This window comes from Argentina anserina, chromosome 2, assembly GCF_933775445.1.
Source record: "Argentina anserina chromosome 2, drPotAnse1.1, whole genome shotgun sequence".
NCBI lineage: Eukaryota > Viridiplantae > Streptophyta > Magnoliopsida > Rosales > Rosaceae > Argentina > Argentina anserina.
In genome coordinates, this window is record NC_065873.1 from 13704301 (window position 1) to 13724763 (window position 20463).

At 36.4% G+C, this 20463-nt stretch overlaps 1 protein-coding gene across 1 annotated transcript; it reads left to right on the plus strand.

The window, feature by feature from the left end:
- The first annotated feature begins 18358 nt into the window (after window positions 1-18358).
- On the plus strand, window positions 18359-19564 carry LOC126783741 (dof zinc finger protein DOF1.2). Its single transcript, XM_050509261.1, has one exon. It carries the CDS (start codon window positions 18529-18531, stop codon window positions 19414-19416), a length of 888 nt encoding a protein of 295 aa, XP_050365218.1. The 5' UTR covers window positions 18359-18528; the 3' UTR covers window positions 19417-19564.
- Window positions 19565-20463: the final 899 nt, after the last annotated feature.

The window sequence follows — 20463 nt, forward strand, 5'->3', positions numbered from 1 at the left end:
TTAAATTTTACGTACGGTAAATGTAAATATAAATTACTTTAAGTAATTATAAAAAGTAAATTGTAAAAGGTAGTTTAGTAAATTTTATTTACTGAGTTTGTATTTACATTTGAATAGTAAGTATACGTACAGAAATACATAAATAGAATGTATACGTACAGAAATACGTAAACAGTATGTATACGTACAGAAATACGTAAACAGTATGTATACGTACAGAAATACGTATAATTTGTGTATCTGTACAGTACTACATGAACAGTAACCGTGAATAGTAACACTGAATAGTACCCGTGAACAGTAACTTCGTAAAAACCAAACATTGCTGAACAGTAACAGTTTATTACTGTTTCGGCATTTAAAGGTTTACGAAATGTTTCTAAATTCTTTTCTTATCTGTTCAAGGTGATCGATAAATCAAGGAAATGAATTATCTTCGGAAATTGTGGAAACCACGCTCGAGTCGATAAGATGAGTAAAATCTCACTTATTTACGAATCTACCCTTGCGGTGATTCAAGATTTTGCAAGAGTTTTTAAGATTGAATTACGACACGTATACAATATAGTGGATTACATATATATCGTATAAATGGTAATAAGTACATATATATATATATAGTTTGCTATATTATATACTGTTATGAATTCATTGGAATTGGTCATTTCGAATGACGAGAATTAAATATTGAGCATGTGATTTGATTTTTGTACAATATGAGGTGTGATTATTGTACGTGGTTTTAACATGAGTTTGTTAAAATGTTTTGTCTTCGAACGAGTTTTGTCTTCGGACGAGTTTTTGTCTTCGGACGTGTTTATGAAATATGACATGTATATGATATAATGGATTATATATATATATTGTATAAATGGTAAATATGTACATATATATATAGTTTGCTATATAATATACTGTTATGATTTTATCGTGATTTATGTCATTTCGATGACGAGATTTAAATATCGAGCATGTGATTTTGATTTGTACAATATGATGTGAGATTATTGTACTTGATTTTAACATTGAGATTGTTAAAATGTTGATTTGTCTTCGGACATGATTTTTGGTACAATATGATGTGAGATTATTGTACGTCATTTTAACATTGAGATTGTTAAAATGTTGATTTGTCTTCGTACGTGATTTGGTACAATATGATGTGAGATTATTGTACGTGTTTGGCAAGTCGGAACCTAGCCTTTGGCCGGACGAAAGTTACGATACAGTTAGAGCTCTAGTCTGTCTGCCTTAGTACTACATTTTTCGTGACAAGCACCTTCCAACCGGTAAAGAAATGGTTGAGAATCAGATTTTTCTTTTCAAGTGCAAGTGGTGTTAGTATTGGAGACTTAGATGCTCTTTTTCCCTCTATGCATCAAATTATTATTGTTGGATAAGGAGATGTTGACTCAAGTGTTCAACAAGGGATAAAGATTACGATAAGAGAGTGATCAATTATATTGCTGCTTGCATAGGAGTTATTTTGGCCGAATGCGTTGGCCATGAGAGTCATGATAAAAGTAAAGAAACAACTGTTAGAGTGGTAGTGCGGCAACAATCTTGGGTTAGTCTGGAGGAGATGGTTGACCCAATATCAGGATTCAGTTGTTGAATTGTTTACTGAATTTATTGTATTACGACTGTGGGAAAAATCAATACTATAGATGATGCCACTGGGGCGTTGTGTGGGACGATGTGTCATACATTTGAGGTATGCATGAACCAAGGGGTATGGTATATCTCAGTTGTGGTTTTGTTTATTTTGCGCTGTAATCCCACCTAATTTTCATGTTCCACTATCGGGAGATAAATATTTTCTTTACCTGTCCTGCGACTTGAAGCAGGTAGCTGTAACTTCTTTTCCGACGGTAAGCTTTGGTGAAGGTGGTAGGATGCGTGATGCATCTCTCTTGTGGTGGTGGTAGAATTTTCTACAGCCTTTTGCGTATATTAGTCGACTCTCTGGTGAACTGTTTGAGAGTAATTCTTAATCCAAGGTGGTGTTTTGTGGTGGTTGTGAACTCAATGAGTTAAGATTTCTTTATCGTGTTGCCGATACAAATATGGTACTTGAGTGGGTATCATGCACGACAACGTTTTATGGTTATAATAAGATGATCATGAAAATGGATTATTTTGTTGATTTGAAAGGAATGGTAGATTCGTTATTCTAACGATGATTTGTGGTGAAGTCATGAAGGTATTGTCGTGATAAAGCACGTTTATTTGAAAACCACTATGTGTGATGAAAGTAGTAGGCATGTGTTAATCATTGATTTGACTCATGTTAGATGTTGAGAGTTTTGACCATGCTTAGTGGTAGGAGCTAACTCATGACGTGAGGATAGTCTGTCAAATCGCAAGAGAGTGGTGAACTAGACAAAAGAGGGTGTCGACGCCTCCATGCTGAAAACATCATTATGTTTCGGGAGGATGATTATATTTTGAGTAGCTCACATGCGACTATTATTGTTAGGACATGTGACAGATTGTCTGATGGAGGAAGTTTGAGGTAACGGAAGATAGGTTGAGAGTTTGTATGCTGGATTTTAAGGTAGCTGGGAAATCATTTGAGATTGATTGAGTTTGTCAACAACAACAGCTACCATTCTAGCATTGGCATGACACCTTATGAGGCTCTTTATGATAGATCATGTCGTTCACCGATCTGTTGGGCCGAAGTTAGTGATGAGGCTCTGATGGGTCCAGAGGTGGTTCAGGAAACCACGGAGAATATCTCGATCATTCGGGATAGAATCCGGACCGCTCAGAGCAGACAGAAGAGCTATGCGGACTTGAAGAGGAGACATGTGGAATTTGAGATCGGCGATCATGTGTTCTTGAAAGTTTCACTTATGAGGGGTGTAGTAAGATTGGTAAGAAGAAAAGTGGGCTCCTATGTATGATGGGCCTTTGAGATTCTCGAGAAGGTCGGAAAACTAGCAAATCGACTAGCCTTGCCTTCTAGTATGGCGGATGTTCCCAACGTCTTCTACGTTTCCATGTTGAGGAAGTATGAACCTGATGTGTTGCATGTGTGTGATCATAGCACCATTGAAGTGAAGAAAAATACCACGTTTTTTGTTGAGCCGGTTCGTATTCTGGATAGATCCACAAAGAAGCTTCGAAGGAAAGAAGTAGAGCTAGTCAAGGTGTTGTGGAGTCACCATGTTGAGGGTGATGCATCTTGGGAGCTAGAGTCGGACATGATGACCAGATATCCACATTGTTTGTTGAGTGAACTTGAATTTCGGGACGAAATTCCTTTAAGGGGGGTAGATTGTAATAACCCTAGTTTTTCAAATCAATATTTGATTTGATTAAATTCTATAAAGTTGTGAAATCTAATTACAATGAATTGAACTGGTCGCGACTTTACGAAACGAAAACGGAAATATTTTCGGAACGTTTTAATTTGAAAAACGTTACGTTTCCGAACTAATATATCGACTTTTATTCCGTTACTCGGTTGTGAAAACTTTCTTCACGAAAGTTGTAGAGCTCGTCGATACGAGTTCGTGAGTATGTGACGCGTTCGAATCGGACGTCGTACGTAAAAGTTATTAGCGTCGGAAGTTAGTTTCCGATTTTGGAAACTAGTATATAAGAGATTCTGTCAGCTAGGGTTTCCAAATTGGAAACTCTCTCTCTCTCCTCACTCTCTCCGCCTCCTCTCTCTCTCTCTCCCCGAAAACTCTCTCCTTCACCTCAGAAATCGCCTCCGTGCGATCTGCCTCCCTAGGCCGCTGTGACGTACACCGCCCATCCCTTCGACACTGCAAGCACCTCTGCAGCCACCCTTCAGCCGGCCAGCCCGTACCTCGCCGCCGTGAGGACCCCCGACGTCGCCACAGTTTCTACTAGTCGCAGCACCGATCTTCTTCGCCACCACCGAGCTCAAGGCGAGCTTTCCACCATCGAATCGAGGTGAGATACATGCTAGGAATGATTGTGTGATTGTTGTGATGATTTTTGGTGTGTTTGGAGTGAGATCGAAGTTGATTGAGGGGAGGGTTACCGCCGCCTAGAGGCGGCGCGTGGGGGAGCGTGGGAGGAGTAGGAGGTGGTCTGAGACCGTAGGAAGGAGGAGGAGCAGATGAAGAAGAGTTTTTGGGCGGAGGTGGCGTGATACCCACCGTTGGTGGTGTCGGCGAGTGGGCCCCACGCGCCGCCACGTGCGGCGGCGTGAACAGTATTCCAGAAGGGTATTTTGGTAATTTACTTACGTACAGTAAATGTAAATGTAATTTTTATTTACGTACGGTAAATGTAAATTAAATTTTACGTACGGTAAATGTAAATATAAATTACTTTCAGTAATTGTAAAAAGTAAATTGTAAAAGGTAACTTAGTATATTTTATTTACTGAGTTTGTATTTACATTTGAATAGTAAGTATACGTACAGAAATACATAAACAGAATGTATACGTACAGAAATACGTAAACAGAATGTATACGTACAGAAATACGTATAATTTGTGTATCTGTACAGTAATACATGAACAGTAACCGTGAACAGTAACACTGAATAGTACCCGTGAACAGTAACTTCGTAAAAACCAAACATTGCTGAACAGTAACAGTTTATTATTGTTTCGGCATTTAAAGGTTTACGAAATGTTTCTAAATTCTTTTCTTATCTGTTCAAGGTGATCGATAAATCAAGGAAATGAATTATCTTCGGAAATTGTGGAAACCACGCTCGAGTAGATAAGGTGAGTAAAATCTCACTTATTTACGAATCTACCCTTGCGGTGATTCAAGATTTTGCAAGAGTTTTTAAGATTGAATTACGACACGTATACAATATAGTAGATTACATATATATCGTATAAATGGTAATAAGTACATATATATATATAGTTTGCTATATTATATACTGTTATGAATTCATTGGAATTGGTCATTTCGAATGACGAGAATTAAATATTGAGCATGTGATTTGATTTTTGTACAATATGAGGTGTGATTATTGTACGTGGTTTTAACATGAGTTTGTTAAAATGTTTTGTCTTCGGACGAATTTTGTCTTCGGACGAGTTTTTGTCTTCGGACGTGTTTATGAAATATGACATGTATATGATATAATGGATTATATATATATATTGTATAAATGGTAAATATGTACATATATATATATAGTTTGCTATATAATATACTGTTATGATTTTATCGTGATTTATGTCATTTCGATGACGAGATTTAAATATCGAGCATGTGATTTTGATTTGTACAATATGATGTGAGATTATTGTACGTGATTTTAACATTGAGATTGTTAAAATGTTGATTTGTCTTCGGACATGATTTTTGGTACAATATGATGTGAGATTATTGTACGTGATTTTAACATTGAGATTGTTAAAATGTTGATTTGTCTTCGGACGTGATTTGGTACAATATGATGTGAGATTATTGTACGTGTTTGGCAAGTCGGAACCTAGCCTTTGGCCGGGCGAAAGTTACGATACAGTTAGAGCTCTAGTCTGTCTGCCTTAGTACTGCATGTGAGGTAACGGGTGGTTATCTGCTCATGGGTACTCAGATTGTTTTGGATGTTGGGTAGCGGGTGGCTATCCAATATCGGCGGTGTATTACGAGAGGGGTAACAGATGTGTACCAGCGTTCTTGGTACCCGTAATATAGATGCATTTGGGTAACCAGAAGGGTTACTTAATTTCTCATGAGCGTTTTATTTCATATTTCTTTGGGACGACCAGATGGGCCGTCCATTGACTCATGAGTGCATTTATATTTATTGATTTCTGGATTTCCGTATATGTTGATATGCGAGTTATGTTTTTATTTTACTCATACGAGCTGTAAAGCTTACCGGGTTTGTGTTTACAATCCCGGTGTACCAATTCGATGGTGTAGTGGATAACTCCGCAGGTGTGGATTAGCGGGATTTGACAGACCGCTCAAAGGACTTGAAGTTATTTGCCTCCAGCTTGTGTGGGGATTTTGTGTGACTATCTTGTGAGGTTGTTGTGAGGATTATTCATTTCCATTTATTATAATGTTGAATTATAATTTGGTTTGTAATAATCGATTTGACTGAGTTGTATTGAGAACTTAGTGATGATCCGTTGTGCACGTTAAATGATTTCGATTTCATTGAAATTGTTTAGTGTTTAACGATCTTGAAATTTTGAGTTTTTAAGCTCAGAATTTCGGGGTCGTTACATAGCCTAGGTTGCCTCTTAAATAGATTCTCCGATGTGCGTCAGCTAGCGAGGTGAACCAACTCATCATCTAATTGAAATTAAGACAACGGAGACTTGTTTTTTGTCTAAGTGGGTTCACTAACATGACAATATTTGTGTTCGTCGTCTAAGATGGTAATAAAATCAACGAATAACTTTTTATCATCTTAACACAAAAATTAGGCGAGACCCTTTTATTTTGTGGTCTAAGTTTTAGCTCATGACAATATATATATATATATATTGATGGAATATAATTAAAAAGTATAGATATATATATACACACACATTAAAACAAGGGATTCTCATAAAAAAATTTTGTTTGGAGAAACTAAATTATAAAGTAGTCACCTTTCTAAAACTCTTAAACCGTTGTCCTCGAATTTGATAGATTTTACACGAATGCTATTGTGGTGGATATCATAGACATAATGAGGTGCTTGACCCGAGTCGAACAATATTGCATGGGCGTTGTGTGGGGTTGGACTTGCTTTGATAGCGCACAGAAAGCAGTTGAGGGGTTCGTTGGCACAAGGAACACCCTTCCGGCCGAAGAACCTCTGGGTTGATGCAATTCCAGATTTCGCTGGCAAGAATCGGGATTCCGTCGACGACACGTGGAGGGTCGCGGGGATAAGACGATGTTACAGATTCATTCAACTACTACATTCTTATCGATATGAAAATTTCTAAACCCCAATTGGTCAATCTAAACTTGAGTCCAAAAATGTAAAAAATTGTTCATGACATACGCAGTCGAGAGCTTGGAGGAGGTCAACATCAAAGACGACTAAATACACAAGAGAGGACAGTTCTCTCTAGGTGGAGAGTGAGGAAGAAAGGAGAAAGAAAGAAGGGCTTCTTTTTAATGATAGAAAGAAAAAACTACTACTACAACACAAAACCTCTATGTACTTTGAAGGATACTTTGAAAAATAAATTAAAATAAAGTACTAAAAACGTGTATGAGATGTGTTAATAGAAAAAAAAAACAAGTGTGTCAATAACACAACCCAAAAGAAATTGTAATCTTACCAATATATATATATATATAAAATATAGGAGATATATATATATATATACATATATAGTCTCTATCCAGAGTGAAGTTTCAATTCTTACACACGGTCAAATTTTTTCATCATAAGTTAAATATTTAGGTATTCTATTCAAAATTATCTCTACAAAGTTTCATCCAATTTGAAGTGATTTGAGTTTTCAAAATTGAGATTTACACGAATGATTAATGTTGAATAGTTTTAATTCATTCATTAATTTAATCTAATTTCAATAACTTAACTATAACTGAATTGGATTAAACTATGTAGAGATGATCTTAAATAACATACCTAAATATTATATCACTTATCATTTGACCAAAAAGTGTGGTAAAATTAGAACTTTACTCTGTAATTTCAAAATGAAGTTTCACTCTGGATACAAATTGATATACATATATGATCCTATTTAACCAACTCACGCATGTCATATTGAATTAGGAAAGAACTTTAGCGTACGTCTTCATTTCTAAAATTAAAACCGAAAGAGAGATAAGCAGGTGTGTATCCGTAAGCAGATATCTATCCCATAGCCAGATTTCTGGCCTTATCAAGTGTACCTCTTTGAGTTATGTGTACTGCATTCGTAATCGATCATGCTTATAACATTGCCAATGCGCGTATGTGCTAATTGATGCACATTCAACATGATCCTAATTACTCTGACGTTCCGCCTTGGAAGTTGCGTTCTCATATTAATGTGGAGGTTTAAATTTTGGATCGAAGAAGATATGAACGAAACACTTGTCTGGCCTTTTGATTCCTTGTCTGGTGATATAACTGAATACGATGATGATCGAAGAGTAGAGACTTGAGAGACGTGGAAGCTATGAGTCCTCTACTTGTAACATCATTTATAAAAGCAACGTCAAACCCCCACGTTTCGGATTGGACCTCATTGTCGATCGATGTGGTTTTCAATCATATATCGATCAGTTCCTGTGGAATTGGACACTGGTCGATTTAGATATTTGATGGTAGCTAGCTTGGCCTCCATACATAGTTACAGTATTTTTAAAAAAGTTTTTTTCCTTTCACAATGAATCATATCTGCCTATTCACACATAATTGCTGCCTGATTGGTTTCGATGAGCAGCTGATTAAGAAATTGAAAGGAAATCAAGAGAGAATAACTAGAACGAGAGATCTAGGAGTGAATCTCGTATTTGTTGCACACATTTGTGTTTATTTATAAGCAAACTCTTGTATGGTCCCTGTAGTTTTAACTAGTCATCTATTTAGTCTCAAAAGTTTTATCTTAATCTTAATAGTCCATGTAGTAACAATTTTCATTCTCAATAGTCACTCCGTCAGTTTACTCTATTAGTATGCTGATGTGGACGTTAAAAATTGCTACCTCATGAGCTAAATCACCCCTCAATTATATCAAATGACCTAAATTACCCCATTTAATTCTCCCATGTTAGGTTAATATTAACCTAGTAATGTTTGCCTTATTCTTATTCTTTTGCTTTATATTTTTGTATATTTATTTATTTCTTTTTACGTTTCCTACTCATGCTAAGAAAATGTGCAAATGATCGGAAACACGTCAAGAAGAGTGAATTTAGCGCACATTATGGATTCGGGTGAAAGTTTCAAGCCAAAAAGAGCAAATGTAGAGATTTCACAAGAAAAGAAAAGTCAACGCCAGAAAATACCGGTTAAACTCCGGCGATGAGAAGGTGGTTGCCGGAAATAGTGGTGGTTAAAGTTAATAAGTCAATGAAGCATATTGGTAAATTTTGAATTGTAAATTTTAATTTACAATTTAAATTCAAAATAGAAGAAGACAAATGAAGGAGACAATTTCAAGAACAAGATCCACAATTTGTGTTCCATGAATTGGAGATTTAAATTTAAAATAGAAGAAGACAAATGCAGATGACCATTTCAAGAACAAGATCCATAATTTGTGCTTCCACATTTGTCCACCATATCTAACCATTCATCCTCTTACATCTCCACCATTCATTTGTGACCTTAAGGCCTTTAAATACCCTCATTCTTCCCAAATTCGTGCATTTTCCTTCACCACACTAAAACTCCATCAAAACTTCATATTTTCCATAGTTTTAACATAGTTTTCTTAGGCCTAAGTTATAGATATCAAGTTGTGCAAAGAAAAGTGTAAAGTGTCTTGAGTTTTCACCAAAAACTAAAGATTCTTTACACCCTTGATCAATCACAAACTTGTTTCATAGATTTGGGTCACTTCACTCTCTTTATCCTCTACTCATACTCTTTCTCAACCCTTGTTCTTTGTTTCTAGATTGTGTGGATAAAGTATGGTGTTCATGGAGTTCTTCTTTTGTTAGAACCCATTAATACCATACTTAGAAGCATTTTCTTTCTTATTACATCTTTGTGGGTAGTAAACCTTTAGAGGTACGGTTTGGTATCATTTGTACCAAACCCTTAGTAATCTCTTCTCTCTTTACTCTACTTCTCTTTTGATGTATTTCATTTTCAAAGGTTGTTGTATTTAATGGGTTGTGAGTAGTTGGATTTGAGGCTAGGCTAGCCCTAGCCAAACTCATGTGCTAATGAATTCATTTTACTTTTAATTGATGTTGATGCATGTTGAATCTATGAGCTTCTACACTTAAAATGCTTACTAAATGTGTTATTAGTTTTGTCACCTAGAAACATGTTTAGGTAATTAATGAATCGGAACTTGAACTTGACAACTTCTTGAATCCGTGAGCATGGGTAGCCTTTAGGTTATGGCCCAGTGTTTCTTACGAGAAATATTAAGTTGCTTGAATTTCTTACCATAAACTTAATGCTTGTGCCATGAGTGTAATTACTCTAAGGGGGTGTTATGCTTGTGGTACATAGCCCACTTGTATTATAAGGTAATATAATTGGGACTAAGGTTTTGTGATTTAATTTGGCTCCAAAAGACTTTGTTAAATTGCATGATTAGTTGGTTTCTTGGTAGCTTCACCAAAGCACTAGGGGGAAGTTTGTCAAACATGTTATGCATTAATCTTGAGTTACATTTGTGCATGAGTAAGGCTAGGTGTAATGCCTAAGTCTCTACTCCTCTTTTGATTCTATCTCTACATTTACCTTTCTTTGTTGTTTTAGTGCAAGAATTAGTTTGCTTAGCTTAATTCTAAAATCAACCAAGTCGATTCACTACCACTGGTTAAAACCATCTCCATGATTCTTAGCTTCCAAAGGGCTAACGTTGTGAACTTGTAAAAAGTTAGAATGCATGTTTCTCTAGTTTTTCTTGCGAAAATCTAGTTAGAGTTGGGTTTCCCCCAATCCCTTGGGTACGATACTCTACACTTTCCCTTACTAAAACTTGACCTCCTATACTTGGGAGTAGATAGTTTCACACATAAATACACATAATCATACTTAAGTGATTCAACCAACAAGTTTTTGCTAACACCCCCCCCCCCCCAAAATATCTAAATCTTCCCGCCAAAACCAAAATCGTCAAATTTCATCCTTGGTACATTCTGACTGAAAAAACAAGAAGAATTCTTTGTATTAATAGTATGCATGATCAGCAACATGCAATCTATGACATGCTTTGCAAAAATTAACATTGATCCTTATAGCACCAAATAACAATTCAAACATCAAAATCTACATTTCGATTCATTGAGAAATAGAACAATGTTATCATAAGACATAACTAAGTTTAGGAAGCAATAGCTTAGCAAAAAGGACCAATACATCCATCATAAATTTTTATAATGATAAGTTTTCAACTTTAATCATCGTTAAAGAAGACTAGAGCTAGCAAACTACTTTCCATCTCATTTACTTGATATGTTGGCAATCATTTGTGATACTCTTGCTGAAGTTGTAGATGCAGTTTGGCTTGGCCTGGAAGTTGCAGCAGCTGCACTTTGCCTTGGTCGTGAAGTTGGTGGTTTGGAAGTTGTAGTAGCAGCCCTATTTGCTACCAACTTTGTAGCTTTGGCATCATCATATTTTTTATATCCCAACATAACAATACATGGATCTCAAATAGCAGAAAACAATAAAGGTCCCAACAAGAAATCACTCTAAATAAGTTTGAGGGATAAAATAACGATGCTTTACCTTTTGAAATTCTGCTCTCTCTCTCTCTCTCTCTCTCTCTCTCTCTCTCAATTCATCTACAGTCATGGGCGCTGACTTGCTTTTCTTTGGCTGCAACAAGCAAGAACACAACTAAGCCTCTCTTCCTCATTGAGATTAGTTATAAACTAGCATACTCTAATTTGAAGTATCTATTTCAAAAAGAAAAAAATGTATAATATACTTGAGCAGACTCTAGACCTCCTTCATTGTTTGTCTTCCTCTTCTTGCTTTCCTTTGGAGCCAAATGTCTTCGACAAGTTGTCACATTATGGCCTATTTGGTGATAGTTGCTACATTTAAGGGATCTTTGTTGTCTTCCCAACTTTCCCTCAGCATGAATAATCTTTCCAGATGAATCCTTAATCCTTTTAGTCTTTGGCCTACCAGGTTGCCAATAATATGACGGAGGTAGAATTGCTGGCTCTTCACACTTTGTCCATATGTCCATACTATTGACAGGCATGATGAAGTTGTTGTAGATAAACATGTAAGTTTTCTTCAAATAACATTGAGCAATATAATCATCTAGGTCTTCCCTCTTATCATAGATGGCTAAAACTGCGTGCTTGCATAGAACGCCAGTCAAATCCCATCTCCTGCAACTACATGTTCTTAGTCTCATATTGACCATATGTGTTCTTACTTCAACATTGCCAACCTTAAATTCATCACCACCATTCCAATTGGAGTACATTTTGTGGCAGCCTTGATCTTGTTCTTTTCCAAAGTATTTCTCGGCTTAGGGAAAATGTGGTATTCATGCTTCTCCATTTTTGATCTCCTCAACTGAATTCTCTTCATAAGGTTCCATCTTATTTCTTCAAACATGGTGATAAGTGGCTTCTTTCTAGCCTCCACTATCCAAGATTTGAAACTCTCACATATGCTGTTGTCCATAATGTCACAATTGCTAGTTGTGTTAAAAAATGCCCTACACCAATGTTTTTGGGGCCTATCATCATCTGCAAAATAGTAACATAAGTAAAAATTTCATATTTTGAAGCTACAAAACAGTCACCGTAACTATAATCAAATTTGGAATCCTAAAATTTATGGTTTTATTTACGTGTCATCCATTCGTAAGCTTTAACATTGAGATCCTTCATCTTCTCCATGTCATCAAGATAGTAAGGCATTGTAGTATATTTGGTATACTTCCACATTTGATCCTTGTAAAGTTGTCCAGGGTAAAGTTTTGTGAAATTGGTCCGCATATGCCTTACACAAAATCTGATATGGGCACTTGGAATCACTGCTTGACATGCTGGAATTAGACATTTATGTTTGTCACTAATGAAAACCCATCCTGCTCCATCTTCCTTGATATTTAAGTCATTACACAAAAGTTCCAGAAACCATATCCATGAGTCCTTGGTCTCCATTTCAACCATGATATATGCAATTATCCAACTGCAGTTGTTTGCATCTAATCCAACAACAATCAAAAGTCCCCCAAATACACTCTTCAAGAATACACCATCGGAGCCAATTACACTTCTACAACCCGCTTTGATCCCATTCTTCAAAGATCCCAAGCAAATATACATTCTTTTGAAGACCGGATTCTTATTTTCGTTGTTGAAATCACATTGTATATCTACTGTAGTATTTGGATCAACCCTGTTTAATACATTCACATAGTCTTTTAACCTTGAAAGTTAAGCTCTGATGGAACCCTCAATCTCCCTCAGTGGTGCGCATTTGACCTTGTATGCCATCTGCCTTGAAACTTTTGCTTTAATCTCAGATGACATGGGTTTCTTAAGTGAGTTTGTAACATTATCAAATGAAAAATGGTAAGTGTTTCAAACATTACAGACTATTACAATGATTAAAAGACAATAAATTACCTGGTTTCTAATCCGGGTTGAGGACAATTCGATCCTTGAACTTCCTCACCAAAGCTTTTAGCCTCACTATACTATTGTTAAATTTCCTAATGCATTTATGTTTAGGAATCCATGTCTTGATATTTAGTGTATTCTCATGTTGCATTTTGGAAGCAGCTATTAGAAAAGGACAACCATCATACTTTCATACAACCTTCAATCTAATTTTATCATTCTTCGCATAGCTATACTCCCAACCTCCTTGTATAGGCATCTCCCTAAGAGCATCGCTCAATACTTGAATATTAGCAAACATCATATCCAACTTGAAACTTGGCTTAACCATGTCAGTTTTAGGGTTGAAGTACAACCCTACTTCTTCCATCTCTCCATTAGAGTTGATAATATAGTCAGGTGGTTCTTCATATATATCCTCCTCCAAAGATGTCCTCATTGTCTTCAAATTCTGCCTCTTCATGCTGATAATTTTCTATTGCACCGATATTACTCTCCACAAGTAATTCTTTGCGTTGCGTTTCAACTTGCTCAATTTCATTAACAAGCCAATCATCATCATCATCCTCTGGTAGGGGAACATAATCAGAATCCACATCTTCTGAACCCTCGTCTATATAACCCTTTTCATTTTCATAACCCTCTTCTTCTTGCAGCCCACCACCATCAAACTGTAGATAATCTAATTCATCAATCTCACTTTCATTCTCTATCCCACTAGTTGGCCCTTTAACACCACTAGATGACCCTCTAACAAAACTTACAATTGAAAAATCAGGTTGTTTGGCCTTCTTACCTAGCATGTGTACCTCAAAAAGCTTATGTTCCCTTTTTCCCTATTATCCTTCCCTATAGCTATACTACATGGTGTAGGCAAACTGTCTTCAGGCTCTCTTATAACTACTCCTTTGGTAGGTCTAGCCACCTCTTCTACCATAATGAAAGGATCTGCAAAGACAAATGAAAGGATCATAGACAAATCAATTTGATTGTACACCTAGCTAGATGCACTTCATTTACCATATGAACTACTAAATGTCTGAAGTAATATTCAAAATTACATGTAAATATAGGAATATAGTTGTTTATAAAAGACATATATATGCAATATCTTTTAAAAAACTGAACAATGTTTAAAAGGCCTCTTTGCATATGAATTATTTAGTCTGCTAGATTACTAGCTCTATATTGTTTTTGTTCAGTATCCATCTGTTTCTTTATTGTTCTCCATCACATTCTTTATGACGTTTCCAATGTAACTGTTAGAAGGATTTAAAAAGACAAGTAGGTTCAGTATACCTAAATGCATCTAAACTGATTATGTGGTAAAATTAACAACAAACATGATCACTACACATATAGAGATCATATTGTGACTAAACAAATCTACTTAATATCATATTGAAAGGCCAAAATAGAGATGCATTTGCTTCACACCATAAAAGAGATACAAGCCAAAATTGAAAAGACCAAAATAGAAATGCCTGCAACATTTTCACAGATCTTACTCATTCACATGTGGGACTAAAAAATGTATTCTTTTCCTGGACAACAAAGCATTACTAATCGAAACAACCAATTCTATTTAAAATCAATACCAACTTTTATTACAACTTAAGCAATATTAAAATCAATTCATCAATAGAGCATCACAGTAGCTTCAACAAATATATTAATTTGAGATAAACCCACACCAGCTTCAATCTTCAATACCATATAGACTAAGCGTAGTTAGTTGATAAACCCAAAAACCCGATATCTTAAAACCCCCAAAGCAGTGAAACCCAGAAACCCAATATCTTGAAAATCCCCAAATTAGTTGAATCTTTAAATCTAGAATCATTGAAAGTAACGTATTCATAGAAACGAAGGGAATTCGAAACTCACCTTGGTGGGGGGGGGGGGGGTGGGTTATATTATTTTGGACTATGAGAGCAACGTTCATGTCGTAAACCACCATTGTTTGGAACCCAAACCTCGACAGTTTCAAGCGTCGCAAGATTTCAGCGGTGTTGGATTAAGGCTTCAGATCACGGTGTTTTAAGAGAAAATGAATTTGAATTTTAGGGATTTTGGGAGAGGAGGCGCTGCTAAGACTGATGATATATGATAATTGAGAACATAGGCAATACGGTCAGTTAGCATAATTTTTAGGTGACTTGGCCCTAACATGGCAATCCTAATGGACACATCAACAATTTAACCGAGGAAATTGACGAAATGACTATTTGGGATGAAAATCATGATTTTAGGAATTATTTAGATCAAAATGGAAAGATTGGGACTAAACATATCACAAAGTTAAACCACATGGACTAAACAGATTTCAGCCCGTATTTATATTAAACCCCAGAAATATATCAATTAATTAAGGCTAGCTAATACTCGTACATGCCTTTGCTTTTGGGGACAAAGATAATTACAATTTGACAGAAGGAAAAGAGTTTTTTTTTAATAAGAGCTGGTGTAGCTGTCTTCAATACTTCATCTGTAAAAGTAAAAATGAAAGTGAGTGAAAGTGTTGAATGAAATATCGATTACACTAATTAAGCATCTAGAATAAAAATCTATATTTTGGTTCTCATGATCGACACTCCATCACCGCCGCTCCGCCATCTCCCGAACCCCCAAATTAATTCTTGCTAAACCCCCACTCAGAAAAAGGTTAATCACAGGTAAACAAAATATACACAAAAATACTATAAACAGTTAAAAAAATTAAAACAAAGTTTCAAGCTAGATATAATTGAGCACTCTGAGACGTACAACTGATAGACAAATTTTCCGCTGTCCGCACCAACTTTGAAGAGAATACATCTCCGACAACCTCAATCTCTATGTCGCTTCTCCTCATCCAATTATGGAAATTCCTTTTGAAATCATACACGCCTTAGTGATATCGTGCGAAAAATGGACAATTCTGATCATAAACGTCATGCATGGATCAAAAATTCTAGCCAGAAGTTGCATGTACGTCCTGCAGTTGCAATATATTCTACCTCATTTCTACTAGTACACAATGCTTTGACAAATCACAACCCATGAAGTTAATTAATGTGTTTATTATGAGCAGCCATTCTTAGACCAAAGAGAACTCAAACTCGCAGTGGCAATTGGTGTCAACTTCACAAAGGGAAAAATAAGACGACATCGATGGATAGCGTCACAGATTTAACTACACATAGATCGAATACAGTACAAATTAGCTGAAATTCGTTTGAACAAATAATTTTTATCTTTTTTTTTGGAGAAAATAATATATCAATTAGTGTTTCTCTATCGTTGATAAAACAATTTGATCTTCGGTCCTGAAATTATTGTCATGTTATGATCTATATAAACGCTGTTAAATTTGTATATGTGATGCGTAAATTAATTAATTTTACAAATCATTCATCTCGTTTAACTATTTTGTAACATTTATATACGAGGGCATACATAACAGCTAGTTCAAATCCTCCATTTTACTTGTTTAAGTACGCATCTGATCGATGACAATAGCTAGCTAGACTAGTATATACTGTATATATAATTGGCATACGAGCATCAGATACGTTGACTATGAATCATGAGATGGAGAGATTAATCAATCAATAACTAAGTAATAAGTAAACGAAATTAACAATTCCAAATTGGAGTACAATTAAGCTAGTCGATCGTGTGAACAATACATATAGTCCGCAAGTTGGGATCTAGCAATCCAGTTCATGTCTCCAAATCAACCAAATATTTTACTACAATCTTTTTGGGTTGTGTATATTTCACTATAAATGTTCATAAATTAGGTTGAACCTTTAAAGTTTTAGAGGAATGAAAACGTTCCACGTATTAAATTAGGGCATGTGATTGTGAATTGTTGAATGCAACACACCGTGAGGCTAGGCTATGATTAATTAAATCTTACACAGTTGCACTCATTCTTTGCAAATCCCAAGTAATGGACACTGTACAGTGCATCCATGCATTGCATGCATACCGACATTTGCTGCTTGTTGACATTCTAACTCTTCAAATAATGAAGATTGTATTTTCATGTATAGAGACGATCGAGTCATACATATCTAAGCTAATTCTCTTTTCTTGTTTATTTTAAGCTCCATATTAGGGCTATAAACGGTTCCAAAAAAGCTAAAAATAGGTGGAACCGTAAACCGAACCGTGTTATTTAAACGGTTCGGTTCTTATATTTTTCAGAATAGGAACCGTTTGATTTGGTTCCTAACGGTTCCATGACGGTTCCGGTCCCAAAACGGTTCCAAAAAAACATTGTCTTAAATTCAAGACTGATGTTAGTTTGAGCATATCATACTTATATCTGGTGACAAGAAATTGAGGAATATTGATAATTCGAGACAACATAATTCCAAACCAGGACATAGTCTCTGTCCTCCACCAAATAGAGTATAACTAGTATTTTAGTTTAAAGCAATTTCTCCATTTTGCAAACGGTTCTGGTCCCAAAACGGTTCCAAACGGTTCCTATGCATTTTAGATTTTAGAACCAAACCGAACCGAACTGTTTTAAAAACGGTTCGGTTCTACTATATAACCTCTTTTTTTTTTCTAGGAACCGAACTGAACTGCTGTTAAACGGTTCGGTTCCAACAATTCATTCAGGAACCAGAACCGATTAATAGCCCTACTCCATATGCAAGAACTTAGATTCTCCAACTTCAATATTAGGTGTACTTATTATTTGATTCTTCTCAGTTTAGACTACGTACCCTTTTCTCAAGCTTAGTCGATCATTGGCCTCTTTAATTTGCTAAACTTTGCCAATCGATCTGTAAATTAATTAATTTGTTGCTTTCATTGAACTGCTGGATGCTGTCGACCCTCACTCTCTTGATTTACAATCAGTGAAGCATTTATTCCTCAAACTCATTGCTGCAAATGCAAGTTCTCTGATCCCCATGACCATATAACTAGCTCAATTATGTTACTGTAATTTGCCAAAGGCCCTAATTCTCATTTGGGAACCTTATTACAACACAGAAACTTTGACGGCCAAGAAGATTTGACTTGTCAACAACAATCACTCTCACGATGACTCCCAATAAGGAAGTGCCACATGAACCCATCGAGCCACGATTAATCCGCCTATTAAAAAGCACCCCATAACATGAAAACAACCCAAAACCTAGCTCTCTGGCCACCTCTCTCGTCCTTCACACTCTTCCTTAGACCTAACGCTTCCCCAACCGCCCACGTTCGAATCCAACCCCACACGAACACATGCTCCTGCTCTTACTCCCACACTCGATCACCCCTTTATATAGATCCCCAGAACTCTCATTTCCTCACAAACCCAAACCCTCTCAGCAAAAATGTTCACAGCTCCAGTTCTCGAACAGATGCTTCACTATCAGTCCGGACCACTGATCATGAACCAAAAGCCGTCGTGGAAGCCCCACGTTGAGGTCGCTCCCAACTGCCCCCGGTGCGCGTCTTCCAACACCAAGTTCTGCTACTACAACAACTACAGCCTCTCACAGCCTCGCTACTTCTGCAAAGGCTGCCGGAGATACTGGACCAAAGGCGGGTCCTTGAGGAACGTTCCCGTCGGGGGTGGTTGTAGAAAGACCCGACGGGGAAGGTCGGTCAGGCTCTCACAGAGTGACCGGATGACTTTCTATCCTCACAACAGCTCGAGTAGTAGTGGTGATGATCTTTCTGAGCAGCACTCCAAGGAAGGAGCCAACGGATCGGATATCGACATGGCTGCTGTATTTGCTACGTTCTTGAACCAAAACTCTGGCAACGAACACGTTCCCAATTTTGGTGGATCAGATTCGATTCCTGATGATCATGAGGCAAATGCTCTATCTGATCACTCCCAAATTTCTTCGTACCCCACAGAAGATCTTCATGAATCAGTTGAGCTACTTCAGGGACTCGTACTTCCTGATATCGATCATCAACAGTTACATGAAGAGAATAGTATTCAGAACATTATGGGAAATCAATACCACCATGATTTGAGTATTCAAGAATTTGGGTTGCAGGATCTGCTAGGCGATGAGGATGTGTTTTGGTCTGATACAACAGCAAGTCTGACAAGTAGTACTACTAGTTTCACGTGGCAAGAGTTAGATAATTCATTCCCATCCGATGATGATGATCATATGAAGATGTTGACCACCACAACGAATCTATGTAGTGATAACTGGAGCTCCTTTGATTTTTCAGGCTTGGAAGTTTTCTCAAGATCTTAAACAATTAGTTAATTAGATGCAAATTACAAGCATTTAATTAATTGGTTATTGATCCCTTTCATTTTTACAATTTTGTACGTCTTCTACATATACACAGCTAGGAGCTTAGAACTGGTGCAAAGTACCATGGAGAAATAATATCCTGGAATATATACATGCGAATATTATAGACAATATATAAACCCTTATCAATATTTGCTGGGTTCACACTGACTTTACAAAGAATATATATACATACAAAGTTTCTTCTAGAAACCTATCTAGGATTAATTCCCATTTGTTCATGCAATTTCCTCCAAAAACTTATGTTATATTGCATATATACCTTTGACTAACCATATAACAATATTTGTGTGTATTTGTTTTCTGGAATTGCGTATGACTGTTAAACTATCCTCTTTGCATTGTTTGCTGTTTGCATCATGCATCTTCATTGGTTTATACTGCGCGCAGCTAGCTATAACCGATATAGTGGTCCTTACTAAGTCACTATATAACTAGCCAAAATAGACTGATGAAATCGCACACCAATAATAATGGTCATTGATCAATCGAAATGGTTCTAATCCCATGAGATGCATGCAAACCTTAATTCCTTAAACACATGTATCCATCAACTCCTCCGGTTACCCGTCTGCGCATTTTCTATGGGAACTAATCCTAAGCGGACTATATAGCTTAGGCCCAATAATGGCATAAGTCTCTCTCTTTCTTAAAAAAAACAAATTAGGCTTCCCGCTTAATGAAGAAAGTATGCATAGTACAGAAGTTGACTTTATGATTCACAAGGAAACCTCTAGGGATCATCAATTCTTATAAAGCAAAGACGTTCCAGTTATCGCAATTAACCAAGCAGTATTGTCTACCCCAATATTATAGATGGACCACTAAACTATTAATTGTCATCTACATCATCATGTAGTAATTTCTCATTCAATACCATGGTTTGTATTTCCTGTATGCATTTGATTCTCGTATGTTAATGCATGTTTGTGTCATACTTACAATTTTCACTAGAGAAAACATTTACATATATCATCATGTAGT